The sequence below is a fragment of the Monodelphis domestica genome, chromosome 5 (assembly GCF_027887165.1).
Source record: "Monodelphis domestica isolate mMonDom1 chromosome 5, mMonDom1.pri, whole genome shotgun sequence".
NCBI lineage: Eukaryota > Metazoa > Chordata > Mammalia > Didelphimorphia > Didelphidae > Monodelphis > Monodelphis domestica.
Genome location: NC_077231.1, coordinates 228,877,866 through 228,904,259, shown reverse-complemented (window position 1 = coordinate 228,904,259; position 26,394 = coordinate 228,877,866). Strand labels below are relative to the sequence as shown.

The following is a 26,394-nucleotide window of genomic DNA, read 5'->3' as shown; positions in this document are numbered from 1 at the left end:
TGTACTAAAGGTTCAGAACCAGTGGTTGGGAAACAGTGGAGTCCGAGAGAAGCTGGAGACCAGAGAGGGAAGGTGTTGGGTCATGGTGACCATATCCCCCAACGCCGAGGATGGGCAGGCGAAGCCTTCAGATGGACTTTTGGATCTACAGAGGAACTTAAAAGACCCTCTAGCCCAAGTTTCTCATTTTGTCCATTAGGAATAGTCCTAGAGAGGTAAAGTAATCTCCCCAAGGCAGAGGTAGAACTTGGATTAGAACCCAGGTCACACTGAATATGGCTCTGCATCATCCTGCCTCCCTGTCACATTCAGGTACTAAGAGCCCTGGGTGGAGGATTTCTCTCAATAAAGTTATCTGCTCTACCAGAGCAGGCAGTCTGGCCATCCAACCCTCCCTCAGTTCCTGCCCCAGCGGTCTTTAATCCTGAGTTTACCCCCAAACACAATCTGATTTTAATAATAATAATACGGCTTGTTTTTAACAGATAGCTCTGGCCTGGCAAGAATCTGAAATACTTTGTTGTAAACAGCCCTTCTAAGGGAAACAGAACTTTGATTTATTGGCCTGAAATGATGCAGAACTCCAGATGCTAACCTAAGAACAAAGCTGAGGAAGGCTGAGGCCCGGAGAAGGCTCTCCCCACCTTCCATCACCCCCCTGATGCCTGAGATTCCAGTTAGAGGTCATTAGAGCAAAAGAGCCCAGAACCATTTCTGTAATCTGACAAATAGCCCAAGACCTAGTTCCCTATTCAGAAAGATGCCCCATACTCTTGGGAGGGGTGGTCTGAGTCCTTAATACCTCAGGGCATGAGCTTCTCAGATCCTTTTCTGAGGGCAAATTTTGAGAAAGGAGGGAGAACTAAAACACTGGATACTGGATGAGGCTGTATGGGAAAGGGACTCACGGGGTGAGGACCCATGTTCAAATCCTGCCTCCATTGTCTAGAACCTGTGAGACCTTGAGCAAGTCCCTTAAAGGTTGCTTTGCTTCAGTTTTCTCTTCTGCAAAATGAGGGAAATGGAATGTGGTGATCCCTTGGGTCTCTTTCAGCCCTAATTCTATGAACCTTTACAATCTACCCCTTCCCTATTTCAGCATCATCTCCCATTACCCTTGTTAAGAAATAGTCATCAGTACTTGGTTACATCATGGCCAAAATAGATTTCTTTAACTGATTAATCTTGAGGTTGGGTAGGACAGAGACCACAAAACAGTTCTGGACAGCAGGAATCTTTGGATTGATTGACTAAAGCAAAAAAATACATATATGTATACATTAAACATCTACATACAACATATCTATAAAGCATACATGTATATATACATATGTAAACATACATAGATAGACATGCATATGTCTATGTAAGTATGCACACATAAAACCTTAAGGAAATAATCAAAAGAAGAGATCTAGAGTCAGAGATATGGCCAGCATACATAGGGAAGTCAAAACACTGATATGTTTATATCTATTTAGGTCTATTTGTATAACTAGAGAACTATTCACATAATTAACTCAGACAGGCAAAAACAGACTACTGAGGCTTAGCGAGTTCTGTGGGAGCCTCCTGAGCATTCAAAGAAAGGTAAACTATTACTGGATAATGGATTAGAAAAGTTTTACAGGCAAATAGGTATGTCTTTCATTGTTCTGCCTAGAGGCAAGTGGACTTTTCCCATGGTCTGGGCTGCAGTATCTAAGATATTAGAACCCTTTACATTAATATTTGGTTTCCAGAAGCAAAACAGAATAACAGACCTAAAATTTAGTCATCCCAGTATCCTGTCTACCCATGTCTCCTACTCTAACCAAATTGGTCGATTAACATTCCTTAAACATCCTTATACACGTTTCCTCTTTTTTTTTTATTTGTTGTACTTTGTTTAGAAAGGCAGAATAGTTGATACATTTTAAAAAGATTTCCATCTAAAATAATTAAGTAAAATATAATGTACTTGAAGTGACAAACCTCTGTAAAACTCAATTAAAACAACACATTTTCCAAAATATCTAAATGGATTTTTACCAATTATACACATTTCTGACTCACTTTTGTCTCATCTGTTTTCCATGGTTCTTCTCATCCAGTCATATTAAGTTCTAGCCCTTCCCTTCAAGTCTTACCTAATCCTAGAAACCTTCCCTAGATTGAACTTCAATAACATTATCTTTGATCAACTAACAAGTATTTATTAAAGACCTACTATGTGCCAGTCACTGTGCTATACACTGGGAGAGGGACAGAAAGACAAAACTGAGACCATCCCTCCTCTCAAAAAACTTATATTCTTTTTTGGGGGAAAGGAATGGTCAGAATGCTTACATATAGAAATATATCTAAATAACCAGAACATTAAGTTGCTACTTAAGTTTTAAAATAGCTATTTCTTGACTAAATTGTAAGCTCCCTGAGAGCAGGGGTCTTTGTTTTCCCTTAGGTATGGAGTGTGACAGCACCTCAGGTGTAATGAGGCTTTTAGGTGGCAGAGTGGAGAAAGTTCTGGATTTGGAATCAGAAAGACTTGACTTCCCATCCTGCCTTGGATACTTAATACATAAATATAAAAATAATAATAATAGTAATAATAGTATTCCCTCACAGAGTTTTTTTGAGGAGCAAAAGAGTTAATAGATATATTTTACTAACCTCAAAGCACTATGTAAATGTGAGCTATTATTAACAGGTACTTTACAAATGTTGCATGCGATAATGATGAAAATATGCTCAAAGGGGAGGCTAGGATTAATAAGAAAGTCTCAGTTGACTAATGGGGCAACTAGGACCAGTCTCAGAGTATCTCTCCCAGTTGTCTCCTTGAGGTACTTGCAGGAGGCAGCAGTGGGGAAAGTGAATTGGATCTGGGCTCAAAGGATATGGTTTCCAGTACCAGTTCAGCCACTTAACTACCTGTGTGTCACTTAATTTTTCTTAGAACTCATCTGTAAAAATGAAATAATTAAGCTAGAAGATTTCTAAAGTCCCCTCCAGGTTGACATTTATGATCCTATTACTTTCTAGGGCATAGCCTCTGAATCCTAAATCAGTCAGTCCTGTTGAGTATGAATAAACGGTTTATTTATGTTTACCTGGATCATCCCGGTCACTGATTTGCATCTCCTTGGTTACTACAGTCTTAAAAAATGCATTGCACAGGATCAGGGAGCCATAAAAAGAGAAAAATGCCAGCATGAAAATTGTTATATCAAAAAAAACCCAATAAAACTGAATTATGGTATAATGGGGAAAAGCTTAGAATAGAAGTTAAGAAATCCAGATTCTAGTTGTAGCCTTACCACTCTTTAAATGGGCAAATCCTTTCATTTCCATGGGACTAGGTAATTTACTATTCTATAAAAAAAGAGAAGGTAGACCTGGATGACCTCTAAGATCAACTCTCTAAGGATTGAGTTTTGATATAAATGGATCAAATGAAATAATATATGTACAGCTCTTTGCAAACCTTAAAGCTCTATGTGAATAGTAACTATTAAGAGATAGCTAGGTATACAATGGATGAAATTTCCGCTCTGATGTCAGGAAAACCTGAGTTCAAACTTGGCCTCAGACACTTTTACTAGCTTTGCCTCATCTGTAAAATGGAAGAATAATACTAATAACAACAACAACCATCTCCCAGGGTGGTTTTAGAGATCAACAATAATGTATGTTGCAAAATTTAGAACACGATCTAAATAAGCCATCAGCTATTATTATCTTTTCTAAGTTCTGGACAGCAGGAATCTTTTGATTCCTTCAGCTCTAAATCTTATGCCCTAACATTCTGATTCTAGGCTTCTATGAAAGAATGGGTTGTGCTGGAATAGATATTGGGAAGGCAGGTGGAAAGGCAGAGAGGACAGACTGAGGGAGAAGGCTTTTGGAACAGAATTCACCTTCCATGAAGGGATAGGGGAAAGGAATCAGGAATGGAAATAGCATAGGAAGTGCCATAGCTTTTCTGAATTGTGTTTCTTCAACAAACACCCCAGAAAACCAAATCCAAACTTTCTTTTTTTTTTAATTTTAAACATTATTTTATTTGGTCATTTCCAAACAATATTCACTGGAAACAAAGATCATTTTCTTTTCCTCCCCTCCCCCCCTCCCACCACCTTTCCCTCTCCCACAGCCGACTCACGATTCCACTGGTTATCACATGTGTTCTTGACTCAAACCCATTTCCCTCTTGTTGGTATTTGCATTAGAGTGTTCATTTAGAGTCTCTCCTCAGTCATATTCCCTCAACCCCTGTAGTCAAGAAGTTGCTTTTCATTGGTGTTTTTACTCCCACAGTTTATCCTCTGCTTGTGGATAGTATGTTTTAGATCACTGCAGATTGTCCAGGGACATTGCATTGACACTAATAGAGAAGTCCATCACCTTCGATTGTACCACAGTGTATCAGTCTCTGTGTACAATGTTTTCCTGGTTCTGCTCCTTTCACTCTGCATCACTTCCTGGAGGTTGTTCCAGTCTCCATGGAATTCCTCTACTTTATTATTCCTTTTAGCACAATAGTATTCCATCACCAACATATACCACAGTTTGTTCAGCCATTCCCCAATTGAAGGGCATCCCCTCGTTTTCCAATTTTTGGCCACCACAAAGAGTGCAGCTATGAATATTCTTGTACAAGTCTTTTTCCTTATTATCTCTTTGGGGTACAAACCCAGCAGTGCTATAGCTGGATCAAAGGGCAGGCAGTCTTTTATCACCCTTTGGGCATAGTTCCAAATTGCCTTCCAGAATGGCTGGATCAATTCACAACTCCACCAGCAATGAATTAGTGTCCCCACTTTGCCACATCCCCTCCAGCATTCATTACTTTCCATAGCTGTCATGTTAGCCAATCTGCTAGGTATAAGGTGATACCTCAGAGTTGTTTTGATTTGCATCTCTCTGATTATAAGAGATGTAGAGCACTTTTTCATGTGCTTATTAATAGTTTTGATTTCTTTGGCTGAGAACTGCCTGTTCATGTCCTTTGCCCATTTGTCAATTGGAGAATGGCTTGATTTTTTGTACAATTGATTTAGTTCTTTGTAAATTTGAGTAATTAAACCTTTGTCAGAGGTTTTTATGAAGATTGTTTCCCAATTTGTTGCTACCCTTCTGATTTTGGTTACATTGGTTTTGTTTGTACAAAAACTTTTTAATTTGATGTATTCCAGATTATTTATTTTGCATTTTGTAACTCTTTCTAACTCTTGCTTGGTTTTGAAGTCTTTCCCTTCCCAAAGGTCTGACATGTATATTATTCTGTGTTCGCCTAGTTTTCTTATAGTTTCCTTCTTTATGTTCAAGTCATTCACCCATTTTGAATTTATCTTGGTGTAGGGTGTGAGGTGTTTATCTAAACCTAATCTTTCCCACACTGTCCTCCAATTTTCCCAGCAGTTTTTATGAAATAGTGGATTTTTGTCCCAAAAGCTAGGATCTTTGGGTTTGTCATATACTGTCTTGCTGAGGTTGCTTGCCCCCAGTCTATTCCACTGATCCTCCTTTCTTTCTCTTAGCCAGTACCAAATTGTTTTGATGACCACTGCTTTATAATATAGTCTGAGATCTGGGACTGCAAGTCCCCCTTCCTTTGTATTTTTTTTTCATTGTTTCCCTGGATATCCTTGATCTTTTGTTCTTCCAAATGAACTTTGTTATAGTTTTTTCTAAATCAGTAAAAAAAAAATTTGGGGGGAGTTCCATGGGTATGGCACTAAATAGATAGATGAGTTTGGGTAGGATGGTCATTTTTATTATATTGGCTCGTCCTACCCATGAGCAGTTAATGTTCTTCCAATTGTTCAAGTCTAGTTTTAGTTGTCTGGAAAGTGTTTTGTAGTTGTGTTCATATAGATCCTGTGTTTGTCTCGGGAGATAGATTCCTAAGTATTTTATTTTGTCTAAGGTAATTTTGAATGGGATTTCTCTTTCTAGTTCTTGCTGCTGAGCTGTGTTGGAATTATATAGAAAAGCTGATGACTTATGTGGGTTTATTTTGTATCCTGCAACTTTGCTAAAGTTGTTGATTATTTCAATTAGCTTTTTGGTTGAATCTCTAGGATTCTTTAAGTAGACCATCATGTCATCTGCAAAGAGTGATAATTTGGTCTCCTCCTTGCCTATTTTAATGCCTTCAATTTCTTTTTCTTCTCTAATTGCTACTGCTAGTGTTTCTAATACAATGTCAAATAATAGAGGTGATAATGGGCATCCTTGTTTCACTTCTGATCTTAATGGGAATGGATTTAGTTTATCCCCATTGCAGATGATATTAGTTGATGGTTTTAGATATATACTGTTTATTATTTTTAGGAACGACCCTTCTATTCCTATGCTTTCTAGTGTTTTTAGTAGGAATGGGTGTTGTATTTTATCAAAGGCTTTTTCTGCATCTATTGAGATAATCATGTGGTTCTTATTGGTTTGCTTGTTGATGTGGTCAATTATGTGGATAGTTTTCCTAATATTGAACCAGCCCTGCATCCCTGGTATAAATCCTACTTGATCGTGGTGGATGATCCTTCTGATCACTTGCTGGAGTCTTTTTGCTAGTATCCTATTTAAGATTTTTGCATCTATATTCATTAGGGAGATTGGTCTATAATTTTCTTTCTCTGTTTTTGTCCTGCCTGGTTTTGGAATTAGTACCATGTTTGTGTTATAAAAGGAGTTTGGTAGAACTCCCTCTTTGCTTATTATGTCAAATAGTTTGTATAGTATTGGAGTTAGCTGTTCTTTGAATGTTTGATATAATTCACTGGTGAATCCATCAGGCCCTGGGGATTTTTTCCTTAGGAAGTTCTTTGATGGCCTGTTGGATTTCTTTTTCTGATATGGGATTATTTAAGAAATCTATTTCTTCTTCTGTTAGTCTAGGCAATTTGTATTTTTGTAAATATTCATCCATATCACCTAGATTGGTATATTTATTGCCATATAGTTGGGCAAAGTAGTTTTTAATGATTGCCTTAATTTCCTCTTCATTGGAGGTGAGATCTCCCTTTTCATCCTTGATGCTGTTAATTTGCCTTTCCTCTTTCCTTTTTTTAATTAGATTAACCAGTACTTTGTCTATTTTGTCTGTTTTTTCAAAGTACCAGCTTCTAGTCTTATTTATTAGGTCAATAGTTCTGTCACTTTCGATTTTATTAATTTCTCCCTTAATTTTTAGGATCTCTAGTTTTGTTTTCTTCTGGGGGGTTTTAATTTGTTCATTCTCAAGTTTTTTAATTTGCATTTCCAATTCCTTGATCTCTGTCCTCCCTAATTTGTTAATATATGCACTCAGGGATATGAATTTTCCTCTAAGGACTGCCTTGGCTGCATCCCATAAGGTTTGAAAGGATGTCTCGCCATTGTCATTTTCTTCAACGAAATTATTAATTGTTTCTATGATTTCTTCTCTAACTATCCGATTTTGGAATATCATATTATTTAATTTCCAATTAATTTTTTTATTTGGCTCTCCATGTACCCTTACCTATCAATATTTTTATTGCCTTGTTATCTGAAAAGGCTGCATTTATTAATTCTACTTTTCTGCATTTGAGTGCCATGTTTCTGTGACCTAGTGTATGATCTATTTTTGTGAATGTGCCATGTGGTGCTGAAAAGAAGGTGTATTCCTTTTTCTCCCTATTTATTTTTCTCCATATGTCTATTAACTCTAATTTTTCTAAAATTTGATTCACCTCTTTTACCTCTTTCTTGTTTATTTTTTGGTTTGGTTTATCTAAATTTGATAGTGGTTGGTTCAAGTCTCCCACTAATGTGGTTTTACTGTCTCTATCCTCCTTCAATTCTCCTAGTTTCTCTATTAAAAATTTGGATGCTATACCATTTGGTGCATACATGTTGATTAGTGATATTTCCTCATTGTCTATACTCCCTTTTAACAGAATATATTTACCTTCCCTATCCCTTTTGATCAGGTTTATTTGTGCTTTGGCTTTGTCAGATATCATGATTGCAACTCCTGCCTTCTTTCTATCAGTTGAGGCCCAAAAGGTCTTACTCCAACCTCTAATTCTAACCTTGTGAGTGTCAACCCGCCTCATATGTGTTTCTTGAAGACAACAAATGGTAGGGTTTTGGGTTCTAATCCAATCTGCTATTTGTCTACGTTTTATGGGTGAGTTCATCCCATTCACGTTCAAAGTTATGATTGTCATTTGTGGATTCGCTGGCATTTTGATACCTTCCCCTAGTTCTGACCTTTCTTCTTTAGCTATCTCCTTTTGAACCAGTGATTTGCTTTAGGTCAGTCCCCCTAGTACCCTCCCTTGAGATGCTTCCCTTTCTAGCCCCTCCGTTTTTGTGCTCCCTTCCCCTCCCCCCTCGTCTTCCCTCTCTTTTTATGCTCCCTCCCCCCTCCTCTTCTCTCCTTTTTTATGCTCCCTCCCCACCCCTTAATTTTCCTTTCTTTCTTGCCCTAATGGATAAGATAGAATTCAGTATCCCACTGGATCTAGATGTTCTTCCCTCTCAGATTTAATTTCACTGAGAGTAAGGTTTAAGTAATTCCACTTCACGCTCTCTTCCTCTCCTTCTCATATGAGAGTTCTTCCCCTCCCCTTCTCAGGTGTATCTTTATATGGGAAAGATTATTCTATTAAGTCCCCCCCTATTTCTTGAAGTAAGTCTTAGTATTATCGACGGTTCCCCCCTCCCTTTTCCTTTCTTTGCCCCCACTTTCCCCAAATCTTCTTAATGCCCTAATCTTTCCCTATGCATGTTTCTTCTAACTACTCTTATGATGCTACAATTTTTGAGAGTTACACAAAACATTTTCCCCACATATTAATATATATAATTTGATGTAAATGTAGTCCTTATAGAAGAGAGTTTGACTTAAAGAAAAAGATAACATTTATCTCCTTTTCCCTTTCTTTCATATTTACCTTTTCATGTTTCTCTTGCTTTCTGTGCTTGGATATCGAACTTTCCACAGAGCTCTGGTCTTTTCTTAGCAAATGCTTGGAAATCTTCTATTTTGTTGAATGCCCATACTTTCCCCTGGAAGTATATAGTCAGTTTTGCTGGGTAGTTGATTCTTGGTTGGAGACTCAGCTCTCTTGCATTTCTAAATATCGTGTTCCATGCTTTGCGGTCTCTTAGTGTGTTAGCCGCTAAGTCCTGTGTGATCCTTATGGGAGCCCCCTTATATCTGAAGCTCCTCTTCTTGGCTTCTTGTAGGATTTTCTCCTTTTCTTGGAAGCTCTTGAATTTGGCAATTACATTCCTAGGGGTTGTCTTTTGGGGATTTAGTATAGAAGATATTCTATGAACCCTTTCTATTTCTATTTTGCCCCCTTGCTCCAGAACGTGGGGGCAATTTTCTTTTATAATCTCCTGTAGAATAATATCGAGTTTATTGTTTATCTCTGGTTTTTCTGGGAGACCGATAATTCGGAGGTTGTCTCTTCTCCCTCTGTTTTCCAGATTGGTGACCTCAGTGAGATATTTTATGTTTTCTTCTAATTCATTAATTTTTTGGATTTGCTTTATTGATTCTTGCTGTTTTATGATCTCACTTTCTTCGAGTTGCTTGATTCTGGTTGTTAGGGACTGGTTTTGCTTTTCAGCTTTGTCTGCCCTTCTATTGGATGCTTCGAGTTCTTTTTCCAAATGAGCAGTCTTATCTGTCAGACTGCTGATCTCTTTCTCCCATTTTTCTTTCCAGGTTTCCATCTTTTGGGTAAGCTCCAGTTTGAGATCTTCCAGAGCTTGTTGATAGTTTCCATTTTGGGAGGCATGTTCTGATTTTTTTTTGGATTTCCTCCTCATTCTCTTCTTTTCCTTGGGTACTTCCACCATAAAAGCTTTCAATAGTCACCTTTTTCCCTTTCTTCCTGGAGGCTTGATTTTGGGCCATGTGAGCCATCCCTTTGGTGGTTTTATTCCCCTTTCCTTTTTGGTCTGGGGTCTGGGTGGTATGGGTGGGTTTTCTGTGAATTTAGGTTGCCTCAGACTAGTTCTTCCCAGTCTCCAAGGTTTCTTAGAGGGCTGGGCCCCTGATCACAGCCACACTGCCCAGGTGTTCAGCTCAGCCCAGATAATCAGCGTGTGGTCTGCCCCTGGTGTTTAGCTCCACCCAGATGTTCAGCACAACCACCCCAAGTACAGCTCCGCTGACCCCCGTGCTCAGCGCCGGGTTCTCCCGTGAAACCGCCCTGAGACGTTTTTTCCTGGCAGTCCCCAGATCCCAAGGACCCTGGAGTGCCCCCCCCAGACAGAGACGTTCCCCACTCACTCGCTGTCCCAGTGAGTGCTCAGGTAGCTCACTCTGGTTTGGTGGGGGATGTGGGGGGGGGGAGGGCAGCTCAGTTCACGTTTCTGTGCAAGCTTTTCCTCCTTCTTATTATAGTGTGGAAATGTTCAAACCCCACGTACCTTCGCCTTTGTGGAATACTGGGGAGTACTGGGGAGTCCTTCTGTTCCTCCAAAGGTGATTTTTATGCTCCTTTGATGTAGTCTATTTCATTCAGTGCCGGGGAGAGGAAGCGTGTGGTGTCTAGATTGCAGCCATGATTACCCGCCCAAATCCAAACTTTCTTATTCCAATTCAACCTCAAACTCTTTGGAATATAACTAACCAGAAATGTCACTAGGAAGGAGGAGACCATAATGCTAATAGACATCCTTTCCATATGAATGAATATATACTACCACTGGCCCATCACAGAACCATGTTTTTTGTTTGTTTGTTTGTTTTAAAGCCTTTTTAGAATCAATATCATATATTGGTTCCAAAGCAGAAGAGCATTAAAGGCAAGGCAGTGGGGGTCAAGTGACTTGTCCAGGGTCACACAGCTAGAAAGTGTTTGAGACCAGATTTGGATCCAGGACCTCCCATTTCTAAGTCTCCATCTCAATCCACTGATTCACCTAGCTGCCCCCTGACCCATATGTTTTAAGCTCCATTAATGGAGATAGGTTTTCACTGAACTGTCTACTCTTCCTGGACTTGTGACTAAGGTCAGGAATGGGCCAAGCCCAGTTTTTTGTTTTGTTTTGTTTAAGGTGCTATAAGAGCCAATTAAAACCAAGTGTTTAATTTTGTGATTGGACATTTGAATAAATTGAACACACATTTTTACTAAGCACTCACCAAGGGCATGCCACTCTCCTGGGTATTGGGGATTCAAAATAAAAACAATAACAACCACCACATCAACAGAAGTCCTTGTCCTGAATAAGTATACAAATTCATACCATACAGATGAGCACCCAGCCTAGCAATGTGTCTGTCTGGGGGAAAGGAACTGCACTGACGTCTGAAGATATGGTCCAAGTGTTATCTCAGGATCATCATTTAAACGTAAGAGCAATGACTGGCTGCTTTAAAGTTTGGGCAGCCCACTGCCTTAGGTAAGAATTAGAACTCTGCATTAAGGCTAGTCTATGCACCCAGTTGAATCCAATTTACTAACAATTTTTAAAAGCAACTCCTAGATACAAAGCATCCTACTAGGTACTAGATATATAAAGGCAAAGTCAAATGTAGCCCTAGACCAGAAGACATTTTTGTTCTACTAGGAGAATATGACAAAGAGATAAACATAGCCCTAATGATTTAAGGAGGGAAATGGCATTAAAAACTTGCCTGTATAGAAGGATAGTATAGGAAAGGCTTCTTAGAGGAGGTAATACCTGTCCTGACATTTGAAGGAAACTAGGGATTTTAGGAGGTGGAGGTAAAGAAGGAAATAAATTCCAAGCCTGGGGAACAAGCTAGGCAAAAATATGAAAACAGGAGATGGGATGGTGAATGTGGGAACAGCAACTCCACCAGTTGGGCTGAAAATCCAAGAAGAGGAAATCATATGAAATAAATTGAAGCATTTCAGTCATCTTTAGGTGTGGATCCTCCCAGTGACGACTGACTTTAAGCCCAGGTGAATTAGATAACAACTTTTATTATGAGATCTTAAGTGTCCCTCCAGCCAAAAATATCTCCTTTACTACTCCTCTGTTAAGGCCTTTCGCTCTATCAACACACAGATGGTCTTGGGAAGAAGGAATTTATCAACAGGTCTTCATTGAGCATCTTCTGTATGCTCAGCACTCTCCTGAGCAGAAGAGAGTACAGAAAAACGATAAGGAGCCATGGCTCCTACCTTCAGATATATAGGCCACTGGGGAAGACAAGCCAGACACTCAAGAAATTATTAAAGGGTAATATAAGGCAGTGTGTAATTAAATGGGAAATTGTGTGGTAACAACAACAAGGCAGGCTGTAGGTATGAAAGAGAGAGAAATTAATTGAAGGCTAGTTTTCCTCTCACACATAGAGATGACTTGGACTGAGTCACCTAGAGGTTATTGATAAAGTTGGGCAATAAGTCATCAAAGAAGGAAGGCTTTAGAGAAGAGACAGGACTTGTGCTGGACCATAGAGGAATGGCTGGCCTATACTTATGTTTTAGGAAAGAGGACGAATGATAGAAGGAGACTGAAGGATGAAAGGCAAACCTGAGATGGCCCAGGAACCTCAATGGGAGCAAATCTTAGAGATATCAGAGGTGGAAAGGACCTTGTAAATAATCATCTCCTCCAAACTCCTCGTTTTACAGAGAAGAATGCTGAGGCTCTGAGGATGGATTCATTTTCTGGCAGCAGCCATAAGTCATTGACATTGAAATCTGGTGAATTAAGGTGAAATGTTCAAGCTGGGAGATACCATTTCAAATCAGGAGCACCGTGTGACTACAAAGTAATAAGAGACTCATTTTCATCTGTTGACTGATTGATGAGGACAAGGTCATAAGGTTTAATCCTCTCCAGTCTGGCCTGGTTATATTCCATAGTGCAAACTATAGCCTTCACTCTAGCCAACTACCTTGAAGACTGTGTGCCTTTGGTCACAAGGGAGACTGAATAAGAGTGTGGGTGACTCAGTGCTAATTCATCCCACTCCTAAAAAAGAGCTGAAAGGACATATCCTAGTGATTGTGAGTCAGGAATTGGGTTGTATAGGAAGGAGAGCATCAAATGGACAATAGGATATATCTCTATCTCTATGGATATCTATTGCTATATCTCCTTCCTGATACCAAGCAAGAATACATTTTCCAGTTCTTTCTTCCTGTGCTTACCAACCCTCAGCTAGGAATATATAGAATATGGTTGACAAAAAGAAGGAAGAATGGAAAGAGAAGACAATTGGCATTTGGAATACCTAGGTTCTGATTATGGCTCTACTACTATTTGTATGACCATGAGAAAAATCACTTCTATGCCTCTGTTTCCCCATCTGTAACATGAGGAGGTTGGACTAAATAGCATACCCAAATCCAGGTTTTGAGAGCACGTGAGTCTTTTCTAAAACAGAAATATTCTATCCACTTGGCCAGATGAGGAATAGGACAAGGGACTTTGTTTTTTGTTGTTGAGGGAAGGATGGCAGGGACAAAGGCTCGCTCTGGGACAATCCCTCATCTCAATCCCAGCATCCCAATTTGGCAAGGTGAATGAGGAAGAAGGGAGTTGGGAATAGGGTTGCCTAATGAAAAAAAAAAGGAAGGAGAGACACTGAACCCTTCCCTTCTGTCTTAGAATCAATATTGTATATAAGGCATAAGAGTAGTAAAGGCTAAGTTAGTTGGGATCAAGTGACTTGCCTAGGGTCACACAGCTAAGAAGTGTCTGCGGCCAGATTTGAGCCCAAGATCTCCTATCCTTTGGCCTGGTTTTCCATCCACTGAGTCATCTAGCTGTCACAAAACATGTTTTTAAAATAGAAGAGAACAGAAGGGAGCCCAGAAGGGACAGCTTTGAAAGCAATATGTTGAATTTGTTAAATACTTAGAAGAAAGGCAAGATATACAAAATGGAGATTCACAGTTTCATGAACAAACTTCTTTATATGTTTTATTGTGTATAAGGGAAATCTCATTTTAGTTCAGAATTTTTTTTAAATGGGAGGGTTAAGGGGTGGAATGAAGCATGCTACTCACCTCCTAAGAGTGAGGTGACAGACCCAAGGTGCCAAGGAGACATATATTTTTGGACAGAGAAAATGTGTGAGTTTGTTTTGCATGGTGAGGCTTATTTGTTACAAAAAGTATGTCTTTCTCATTTTATTTTGGGGGCAAGAGGAAGTGGGTGATAGTATTTACAAAATAAAGAGAAGAAATAAAATTGAATCATTAAAGTATCTTTAAAATGTATAGAAAGGGAAGCATTTAGGTGTCTCAATGGATAGTGAGCCAGGTTTGGAGATAAGGTGGTCCTGGGTTCATATCTGACCTCTAGTAGTTCCCAGCTCTGTGACCCTGGGCAAGTCATTTTGCCTAGCCTTTACTGCTCTTCTGCCTTGAGACCAATGTGCAGTATTCTAAAATGGAAGGTTAGGTTTTTAAAAAAAGGAATTCAAAGGTAAACCAAAGCAAGTAGGTCAGCTCTGAAAGTAACATGTTTATGATATACATTTTTAAAGCAAGCCTTATGTAATAAAGATTAAGTTGTTGTTCTTTGTTTACTTTGTAAATGGGAATGTTTTCTCTTTTTTTGAAATGTTGATAAAAATCAGAATTTTAAAAAAAGAAATAATGCCTACATTTTTTAAATTCCCCTTTGAATACTAGGATCACAAAGAAGCCTGTTTGTGATGAGTTGAGGGTCAAAAAGATTTTGTACCAGATGATGTCCCAAGTTCTCTTGCAGCCCTAGAATCGCATGACTGCGAAATCTTAAGAGAATCTGATGGATTTATCCCCCATGGGCAGGAACTTAAAGTCCATGAAACCAAATGTCATTTGGTTTTCCTCCAAATGCTTCCTTCTTCCAAGAAGCAATCCTGGGTTTCTCATTCCCTTCCCTTCACCACAGTTAAGTTTCACTGTGCCTGTTTGGTCTTCTTCCTCCATCCCTTGGGATCAAGGCTTGCTGCCCCAGCTTAAGCCCATATTCTCTTAGAGACAATTCCTCAGTGACTGCCTGTCTTCAGTGCCATCAAATGACTTGAGTACATTCAGGACCTGAGATTAAAAGACAGTTGAGGGGCAGCTAGGCAGCTAGGTAGCTCAGTAGATTGAGAGCCAGGCCTATAGATCTGGGTTCAGACTGGCCTCAGACACTATCTAGCCATGTGACCATGAGCAAGTCACTTAACCCTGTTTGCCCAGCCTTTATCCTTTTGTCTTAGATTTGTTAGGGAGAGAGAGAAAACGACAGGGAGGGAGAGACAGAAACAGGGAAGGAAGGCGAGACAAAGAGAGATGACAGAGGACAGAGACAGAGAGATTTGCCCAGATTTGTACAATTTTTTGCAACATCTCTAGGATTATAACAAGCCTCCAGACATCATATCTTTCCACCATACTGTGCTGCTTAATTACAAACCCAGCTAGGGTTCTCCTCACTCTTCTCTCTTTTCTTCCTTTTCCACTCTGCTCTCCTTGCCTCTCTTCTCTCCCCTTTTTTTGCCTCTGCCTCTGTCCTCCATTCTTCATTCTTTTTCCTTCTTTCTCACCTCCCCTCATCTGTCCTTCTTTTTTTCTTCTTTCTTCCTCACTTTTGCTGACAAAGCACAACTTGGTCCTATTTGGGTCCTGGCTTATGGCTCCCTAGTGTCTGGAACCACTCATTTGGCATCCTCTGAAGCAGCCAGGAGCAGTTTCTGTTGACTCACCGAACCTATTAACTTGTCTTGGCTGTAGGATTTAGAGAATCAAAAGGCATTGTTCGCCCTCAAAGGCTTTACAGCTCTGTTCCTAAAATGAACCATTAAAAGAGAAAAGGAACAGCATTCTCTGCAGAAAAGAGGAAGAAATGGGTCTCCCTTAGAACAGTGCCTTCTTGGGTTAGTGTTGACACAGTATACTGTATCCTATCTAGAGAGGGCTTTAGGAAAGATCAGCAAACACGATTGTGTGTATGAATTGTGGTATATGAATGTAATGAGATATTAGCGGGCGATAACAAAGGATGAAAAGGAAAAACACAGACCTTGGGGAGATTTGTATAAATGAAAACCAAGCCAAGGAAAGAGAACCAGGAGAATTGTTTGCACAGTGATCATGATAATATAAAAAAAATAAAAACAATGTTGAGAGATTTGGGAACTCTGATCAGTAATCAATGGTGGCATCTTGGATGGATGGTCTACAGGCCTCCCACCTCTTGTTAGGGAGGTGGTAGAATAGCAGTACAAAATGAGGCATACATTCATTCCTAGGCACAGTCAATATGTTGATTTGTTTTAACTTTATCTTTTTTTTTTTTAAATAAGGGATGTTCCTATTGGGTGAAGATATAATCTGCATATAAAACAAAATACTTATTTTTATATATGCAAATAAAACATTGTTTTAATAGAATATAAATAAAACATTGTTTTAACAGACTAGGCAGATCTCTTTTTAAGGGAATCAGGGACCCAACCCAGATGGTTCTTCCAGGAGACTTCCTGGACTTCTCCAGTCTACCTCCATCTTCTCCATTATCCGCTTCAAACTCCTGTACAACTACCACCTCAAATCAGATACTATCTTCTATGTTTTATTTTGCTCTTGTTTGCCTTTCTTGTCTTGTCTCCACAACTAGGTGGTAGACTTCCTGAGGACAGGGACTTGTTTTCTTTTCCTTCTGACTCCCCACAGAGCCAAATTCAGGGTCCCCCACATAAATGCCCAATATCCACTGAATGGCCTGGGACTAAGGTCACGGGGCAGGAGAGCTGGAAGAGAGGGAAAGAATATGACAATTTGCCCTCAGGTTTTATTGAGGGAAAAAAATGATTTATTTGAAATAGTTAAAAGAGATTGAATATGCCAGGATTATTTCTTACCCTCTATATTATGCAATCCCAAACTTAGTTTTAAAAAATCACCCTAAAAGGCTCACAAGCAGCATGTCCAACCTTCTTTCCCATTTGGGCACTGTTGTTTCTTAAGACAGGCATTTCTGTTGTTAGCAACAACATTTCGGAAAAGCCCAGATATCTTGGCTCAAGAACTGAATATCTGAGAAGGCCTTTGAGAGTTGATTTTTCATTCACACACATTCATATTTGTGTATATGTGTATATATGCATATATTTTTTTTCCATTTGCTTTTAGAAAATGGTTTTCAGGTTTATGAAAAACACCTAATATTCCGGAAAGGTATGTAACAATCCTGGGTTCTAGTCCTGGCTTTCCGTGCCTTATATTATGTCCTTAGGCAATTTATTTCCTTTCACTCTGTGCCTCAATTTCCTAGCTGTAAAATAAGGAGCTTAGACTGCATTGATTTCTAAGGTCCCTTTCAGCTCTAATAACCCTTCATAAAATTCAGGCATTGATCTTCTTAGTAGGAATTTCTTTTTCTTTTAGGTGAAGTAGGTGATTTCTTATATGTTATGACTTGGGAGGTATAAGGAAAGGCTCCTTGCCCCCCAAGTTTATCTCCTATATTTATCTTGGATTCCTGTATTTTCACCATTACAGTATTATTCCTTTGGGGTACCAAAGGGTCAACTAATGCTAAAATTCAGAGTTCTTTTGAAAGAATAATATCCTTATTATCAGCTTTTAACACATTGGTGAGAACTAGCTGATTGAACCCTTTCTACCTGGACCTACCAAGTAGAGAGGATCTTTTGCTGAGGCAGACTGGAGGTCCAAAGTAGGAGTATTATCCTCAGAAAACAGGGGCAGTGAGCTCAGCCAATATAATCGGAAACAGTCATTGGCATAGCCACCTTCATGCTCTTCCACCTCCACACCCTGCCATGTTTCCTTCCTGTACTGACAACATTGCTGAATTTAGGAAAGTGAAATTCAGAGTCAGAGATAGGTATGATCCCATGGCCTGACCTCGAAGGGTAAAGTTAACTCAAGAAAAATAAGAGAATGGTAGGCAGCAGGTTGGCTCAGTGGATTAGGAGCCAGGCCTAGAGATGGGAGGTCCTAGGTTCAAATCTGGCCTCAGACCCTTCCCAGCTGTGTGATCCTGGGCAAGTCACTTGACCTCCATTGCCTAGACCTTTCTGCTCTTCTGCCTTGGAGCCAATACATAGTGTTGATTCCAATATGGAAGGTAAATGTTTTAAAGGGGAAAGAGAGAGAGATAAAAGGGCCTGAAGAACAAAATTCTGGCCAGGAAAGCAGGCAGAATTGCTTTTGAGAAGGAAATGAGGGGGAAGAGTTCCTAAAGACAAGGATGTGGGTGAACAGAGAATTCATGAGAAGAGCTCTTGCTTTAAAAGGACATGTACAAGACATACAAGTTAACTGAGGATGACTCCACAAGAGTGGCAGAGATGGAAATTAACTGAAATTAGCATGATAATTTAAGAAGCCTATCAGAAAAACAAAAGCCCTGATTGGAACTAAGGATCATAATAAAGAAAAGACAATTAAAATGGCATTTTTTGTTTTGTCTATTGTTTGGACCCAAATAATATTGAGTGATGGATTTAAATTTAGGAAGTCAAATGTTAACCATTCTGCTTCATCTTCCTTAACTCTGAACATTTTATACTTTCTAACACGTGATGGAGTTAGGATCCAGGAGACCTAGATTTTAGTCCTGGTTTTATTGTCCAAGTAAAATCAAACAAATCACTTAGCCTTTATAGACTTCTTCATCTAGAAGATGGCAATGATTATACCTGCGATATTTTAGCTCATGGGAAGTTTTGAAGAGACCCGAGTTCTTCTAGTACTAGCTCTACCACTATCTACCCCTCTGACATTGTGCAAATTACTTCAGTTTGGACCTCAGTGTTCTTTCCTTGTGTATCATGTAATCCAGATGGGGAAATAGGTGAATGTATTCTATCACTCAGGGCACAAAAATTATATTTTGGAAAGGAAAGATCAGTTCTGACTGGTGATCTTAGGGGACCCTGGGAGGAAACATTTGATGGGTATTTTGAAGCATAGGTACCCTCTTCCCAAAGGTAAGAGCAGAGACTGTTCTTCCCAGAAGCAAAGAATTTGATAGAGGCTACCAGCCCTTAGGAAAGCATAGATTTTGCCATCTGCCTGACTCAGTACAGGCCAGATTTCTAATAGAGCTTTATTGTTTCTCCTCCACAGCCCCTGGCCTTTCATCTTCACCATCTACCCCTACCCAAGTGATCAAGCAACATACTTTTCCTCTTGAATCCTATAAGAATGAGCCTGAGCGATTAGAAACACGAATTTATGCCTCCTCTTCTCCCCCGGACACAGGCCAGAGGTTCTGCCTGCCCTCCTTCCAGAGTTCAGCCAAGCCTCCCTCTGCAGCTTTGGCTCCCTATGCTACCTCCACAACAGTGAGTAGAATATTCCTTTTTGGGATTCTGGGTGTGTGGGGGGGGGGGGGTAGGGAGGGATAATCCTATGTATGGGTAGAGACCAGGCCCAAAGTGCACCAGCTACTTTTTCCAGAATGCTCTGGCTTAACCTGGCTCTTCAGGTGCTGGAACCTGAGACTGAGTAGATTCCTAATGGAAAATATCCTGAATGATGACAATGAAAATCCCTTGCCAAAAAGTGTCTCTTATTTAAAGGGTCATCAGTTAAGACCTTTTGGGAGTAATACTTGGAAAACGTTGATCTTTGAGCAGTTGAAAGCTGGGTAGGTAGAATTCTGCAGGTATCAACACCTGGAAGGTGCTCTGCCTTGTATGTACAAGGAGACATGGAATCACAGAATTCCAAGTTGGAAGGAAAGTGGCTAGCTATCTGGTTCAACACATACACAAAAGGATTTTCTACTTTGACATATCTGACCAATGGACACCTGCTTCCACTGGAAGACCTCCAAGGAGGATGAACCCTAAGCCTCTAGATACAGGCCATTCCACTTTGGGACAGCTTCACATGTCACAAAGTCTTTTCTCATACTGAGCTTCAATTAAGCTTCTTTCCAACTGCCACTCGTTGTTTTGAGTTCTGCCATCTGGTGCCAAACAGAACACGTCAAAGTCCTCCCCACCAAAATTCAGTCCTTCTTGAAGAGAGATTATATTTCCCCTTCGTGTCTCTTCTTTAAGCTAATCCTGCCTGGTTCTCTTCAAGTAATACTCATATGACATGGACCCAAGGCACTTCACCATGTTGGCTGCCCTTCCCTGGTACCCTCAGCTTACTGATATCCTTATTAAACTTCAGTGTCTAAACTGGACACAACACTTTAGAGGAAGCCAGAATGTAGTAGATCACAGGGCATAGAATACTGTTGAGCAAGCAAGATTGATAGACACACGAAACAGAGGGTATGATAGTCTGATCATATATGCTTAATGACCCAAATAAATCATTTGTCATAGGGAGGGGAAGAGAACAAGTATTTATTAAGTGCCTACCATGTTCTAAGCACTGTGCTAAGTGTTTTACAGATATCTCATATCAAAACAACCTTGTGAAGTAGGGGCTATTAAGATCCTCATTTTGTAATTGAGGAAACTGAGGCATTTAAAGATTAAGAGTCACCTAGCTATTAAAACGTCTAGATTTGACTGACTCCGGTTTGGGTTCCTGACTCCAGGCCCAGTTCTCTATATACCCAGCAGCTTATTATCATAGAATAATAATGATGATGATAATAATAGTATTTATAAAACACCTAATATATGCCAGGAACTGTGCTGAGCATCATACAATTATTATCTCATTTGATCCTCAGCACAACCCTGGGAGTTAGGTGCTATTATTATGATGCCCATTTTACAAACGAGGAAACCGAGGCAAACAGGGGTTAAGTATCTTTACCTGGGGAAACAATGGCCTTAATTGTCTAAGACTAGATATGAACTCAGGTCTTTCTGATTCCAAGCCCAGTGGTCCCAACTAGTTCAGTCCACAGTGTCCTAACTTTCTCCCTTTGAGCTCCTGTAACACATATTTCCCCATATTACTTGTTTGGCACAATTTTGCAGCATTCTGTATTGTGACTTAATTGTTCATGTGCCCACATCTTGTCTCTCCAACTACATTGTAAGTTTTTAGAGAGGAAGGACCCCATCTTCTTCTCTTGTCATCTCATCATCTCCTTTGAGGAGAAAGATCCCATCTTCTTCTCTTGACATTGTCACTTCTTTTAAGGGGAAGGTTCCCATCTTCTTCTCTTGTCATCTCATCACTCTACCTGCCCCAGTGTGGTATTTTTAGGAAAAGTAGACTAGAAGGGACCTTAGAGATCATGCAGTACAAAATTAAGCTATCTCATTTTACAGATGAGAAAGTTGAGTCCCAGAGAGGCTGAGGGACCTGCCCAAGTTATTAAGTGGCAAAGATGGGATTTTAACCCAGAGCTGCTGATTTCAAGTCTAATGTTCTTTCTACACTGCTATTTTCACCATTACCTGTCACTGCTAGCTGAGTTCATGTTCAGTAGAAATCTAGTACAGCCTTAAAACTTTGCTCCTGATGCTTAGAAGCACTAAAAAATAAAAAGGAAAATCCTCATGGTCTATCTGGATTGGCTTGACTTAATTCAACAAATTCAGCTCTCCTGTCCTGTTGCAAATGAAGATTTATTTGCCATGCAAAGAGCTTAATATATCAACAATTCATTCAGTAAATATTAAACACCTACTTTTCCTAAAATTCTACACCTGGGCTGGTAGAGATTGAGGTGATGAGATTAAAAGGGGAAGAAGATGTGATCCTTCCCCTCAAAGGAGGTGATGAGATGACAAGAGAAGATCCTTCTCCTTCCAGGAGCTTACGTGTAATCGGGGAGACAAGATGTGGGCACATGAAACAATTAAAAGTCACAGTGCAGAGTACCATATGGTTGTGCCAAACAGTAATATGGAGAAATATGTGGTACAAGAGATCAAAAGGAGAAAGTTAGGTTTTTCTATAGGTTGAATTAGTCAGGGAAAGGTTAATGAAGGAAAAGAAATCTGAGCAGAACTTTGAAGGATAGCAACGATCAAGGAAGAGCACCAGCATCCATCTAAGAGCAGCAGCAAAGACACTGAACGAGGAATAAGTCTGACATGTTGAGGCAGTGAGAAGAGGGAACTGCCTGTAGAAGAGGGTTCATTGTGGGGAACAGCTGGAGACAGGGTGATAAAGACAGGATGGAGCCAGCTTTGAAGCAGCAAGTCACATGGCAGTGCTTTAAGATTAATCTGACAGAATGGATTGGATGGAGAAGACACTAGAAGCAAGGAGGTTGCTGACTTCAATTTGGACACGAAATGACAGGGGGATGAACAAGATCAAATGAATAACTGGATGTGGGAGATAATGGAGAAGGAGTCAAGTATGCCTACCATTTTAAGACTAGGACCAAGGCATTGGTGGAATAAGGAAGTTGAGAAGGAAAGCTAGTTTTAGGGAAAATTAGTTCAGTGTTGGATCAGTTGAAATGGAGGAGATGGTAGCAGATATCTCCATTGCTAGTGAACTTGAAAAGTCCTATGAATCAGGAGTACCACATAGAAATTGCAGCGATGAAGATTAGGGCTCAGTATAAAGGAACTTCCTAACAATCAGAGCTATCCAAAAGTGAAATGGGCTTCCTTAGAAGTAAATGAGCTCCCCATCTTTAGGCAAAATCTTTGGGTCCATTTGAATTCAAAGATTTTATAATTTTTTTTTGCATTGCAATCTAAAATGCATTTTCTACTAGATCAGAATTGATCATGACCTTGATAAAACAGGACTGCTGGGCATCTCATCCTTCCCAGTTTCAGGAGGGAAAGACAAAACAGGTTCTCTCAGCCCCATGTTTCTTTCCATGCTTGTGCCTAGATAGTGCTGTACGTGTTAAGGTTACTGGCTATGAAGTCCTTGCTAGAGGCTGACCAAAATGATGGCCCAATGGCCCAGGACTCCTTCAAGGGCTAAGCACCTTGGCAGTGACTTAAGAAGGCAGCTGCTGAGAAGTATGGGATTCCATCAGTAGACAGAAGGCTTATGTACATAAAATCATCCTTTAATTGACCACCTCTTCTTCATCTCCACCACCCTTCACTCTCATTGAGGTATAACTAATCTTCATACCTTTTAGACTACAGGCTTCCCTCTTATGAGTTCTCTTCTTTCGGTTCTTCATGGTGACTCTTATGTTCAGTTTAGCCATTTTTTTCACCTGCATAAAAATATTTGTGGTGTTGTGGTACTTTAGGGGATCTGTTTTGGGCCCTGCACTCTAAGAGATAGTTTGACTAAGAAGTTAATTTGGATCATTTTAGTTCAGAAGGATCCCAATGAATTGACATTTGTTCATTTTGTCATTAAGAATCTGTAAGGGGGAGGGAATGAACCATTTATTCAATACAGGTTTATTAAAAATAGACTGTGCCAGGCACCCTACCAAGCACTGGGAATGCAAAGAAAGACAATCTCTGCTCTCAAGCAGCTTACAGTCTAATGTAGAAAACAATATAGAAACTATATACACAAAAGCCATAAACAGGATGAATTAGAAATAATTGACAAAGGGAAGGCACTACAGTTAAAGAGATTCATGAAAGGCTGCCTATAGAGGTTAGAACTTTAGCTGATCCTGGAAGGGAGCCATGGAAGCCAGGAGGCAGAGATGAGGAAGAATTCTATGCATGGCAGATGGCCACTGAAGTCAACATTCCACTGGAGACAATGCAGTGACCTCTGGGTTTTGTATCAGAAGCTGGAATGCCTTGTCCTAGGAAGCTAGAGTCAGTGAACCACAGAGTATGTGGGGCAGTGGGGTGAAAAGTGGAGGGAGAGGAAGGCTATGAAGGGCCTTACAAGTCAAACAGGATTTTATGTTTGATTCTGTAGGTGCTTGGGTATCAATGGAGTTTATTGAATTGGGGTGTCGGGGGCAGTGAGAAAGAGAGTTGAAAAGGACACCTAGATTTTAGGGATATTACTGCACCAAACTCTGCTGTCCAGAGATCTTGGGTTCTACAAAAAACCTTTCCTCCTTGGATGACACTCAAGCCTGGATGACTGGGGAAATGACACTACTTTTAATAGTAAAGGGGAAAATAGGAAGACTGGAGGGAGGGGACAGGGAGTTCAGTTTTGGACTTGTCAAGCTTAAGGAATCTACAATCCATTCAGATCCAGTTGTAAAAGAGGCAATTAGAAATGCAAGCTTGGAGGCTCACAAAGGCCAGAACTGAATAAGTGGATTTTAGAATCATCCACATAGAGATAATTGAATCCATGGGAGCTGATGAGATCACCAAGTGAAATAGTATAGAGGGAAAAGAGTGAATGAACAAAGAACTGCCCCCCCCCCACCACCAAAAGCATTTATTAAGCACTTAAAAGCACTTTTTTTTCCTATTTGTATCCTGGGATACAAATAGAAAAATTATTATCCTTTAAGGAACTCATTCTGTATTAGGGACACCACAGATATGAAAGGTTTCATCTACAAGTCAGATGGAAAGGGCCCATGGTTCTTGGGTGTGTCAGCAAGGCAGAAAGTCATGCCTCTTCTTTATAGTCATTTCTAATGATAAAATCTTTTGTATCTGTTGTTGTACCATTTGAGTGTCATAGTGTCATTTGATGGCAAGAGCTTTCTTTCTTTTTTTCCCCCTTTTCACCTTTAGGAGCTACAGCTATAGTATCTGCGGGGGGCTATTGCCAGGCTTCATCTCCACAAGCCTTACTTCCCAGGATGATGGATGCAGGAAACATTTCCATTCCCAAGGCCTTTGGGTTTCAGGGTTGTGGTCTGCCTCCACTGTAGTCTAAAAGGAGATAGTGGTGAGGGATGAGGTGGTGGTGGTGGTGATTTGGCTTGCCTGGCACATGTTCTCCCCCAGGGTCCTCATACTGTCTTAGCTATTGCAGTTGGTGGGAGTTCCCACCCCCATCCATGGAAGTTGCTTGCCCAGATGATGCCATAATCTTATTCATTTCAATGTTCAATGGCAGCTAGGCCATGCAATAGTTATAGGATTTGAACTCAGGAAGATGAAACACTATGCTATATCACCTACTCTGTCTCAGTTTCCCCATCTATAAAGTGGGAATTAGAATTATACTTACCTCAAAGGGTTGCTATGAGGATCAAATGAATTAACATTTTGAATAAAACATTTTGCAAATCTTAAAGCACTATATAAATGTTACCCACACTCTGCTGCCCAGAAGGTTCAACCAAAACCTTTACTTCTCCTTTTAACTAATCTCATTCACAAACACTTAGCAAAAGGTGAACACTAAAAAGTCTTGCACTCACTAGTTGGAGAGAATTGTGCAATGTATTCATAGAAGACATATATTTTAAACCTGACATGTCAGCCTAGAGTTCAATGAGAATACACGTATTATCTTCAGCGGAAGTACACTTAGGGGGTTGGTGGTGGTCATTGGGCAGGGAGAGAGGGTAGTGAAAAAACTATAGGTGGGAGAGAGCTGATTATGGTTCCCTCAGGTTCATTGAAATTATGACTTGAAAAGAGCATATCAAGTTTCACAGTTCTGTTCTCACTATTGTTGAGGGGTCTTTCGTATCTAGTAAGGTTACTTGGGTTCATGACCTGTTAAGGAGCTGAATCCTTAGCTCTTGGTCAAGAAAAGAGTTCTCAGAGTTTAGCAATCCCAAAATAAATTCAGGTTGAACTTCCCAGTGTAAACAAAAGGAAGGAAAGGCAAGGTTCCATGAGTAATCATTGCCCATGTTATATGACTAGAAGTTAGTCAGATCCTTTGGGTTCTAGGACTGGTCTGCTTCTACCTAGACACGAGACAATGAGTAAGCCACTTAAATCTCTGACTGGGCATCTTTAAAATGGAGAAGCTGAACTAAATCTCTAAGATCTATGAACTAAACGAAAACCTATGAAACTGTAATAAGTATTTTCAGTTAGTGCTTATCACGCATCCCAAAATACTTTGTTGAGTGTGGGGTGTTTTTAGAATGAGATTACACCATTAATGAAGCTAGTTCAGACTACATTTATCATTTAATTTAGATGAGGCAGTCTAGGAAAATATATAGCTATAGGTTTCCATGTCTGTCTACCTATCTATCTTGTTAAGAGGCGTTCATTTAACTATATAGAATGAGACATTTTATGATGGATAAGTTGAAAAGATGTTGATTTCATTTTTTTTAAAGAGGAGTTTTTTCTTAAAATTTGTCATACATATATTTGGGGCACAGGTAACCTCTTCCCCCACCACCAACACACACATTTTTAGAAAAGCTAAAGCCTAGCAAAATTGACTGTCAAATTAATTTCTATACAGGAAATTATATGGGTTTGTTGATTTGCATTCTGAAATGAGAGGTTAATTCCTTTGGGGAGAAAAAAAAACCCTTTTATACTAGTTTGAGTTAAAATCATCTGGTGGTTACAAGAAAAATGGCCAGAACTTTCTTGATTCATATATGTTGTCTGTTAACTGTGCCCATCCATACCCTGCCAAACTCCTCAGACTCAAAGGATTTGATCATATGCCTAAAGATCCCTTGCTGCTCTCAGAATTTTAGTCCTGAGATTTAGAG

At 39.8% G+C, this 26,394-nt stretch overlaps 2 protein-coding genes across 9 annotated transcripts in view; one reads left to right on the top strand and one right to left on the bottom strand.

The window, feature by feature from the left end:
* Positions 1 to 26,394, top strand: part of PRKAG2 (protein kinase AMP-activated non-catalytic subunit gamma 2) — a 463,538-nt gene that overhangs the window by 308,001 nt on the left and 129,143 nt on the right. For all 5 annotated transcript variants that reach the window (XM_007504639.3, XM_007504638.3, XM_016426254.2 and 2 more), the window contains one exon: positions 19,035 to 19,252. In XM_007504639.3, coding sequence (XP_007504701.1) covers positions 19,035 to 19,252 — 218 coding nt within the window. The remainder of the gene's footprint in view (positions 1 to 19,034; positions 19,253 to 26,394) is intronic.
* The window catches only part of LOC103093809 (jerky protein homolog-like), a 133,838-nt gene that overhangs the window by 83,511 nt on the left and 23,933 nt on the right, over positions 1 to 26,394 (bottom strand). The gene's annotated exons all lie outside the window — the stretch shown is intronic.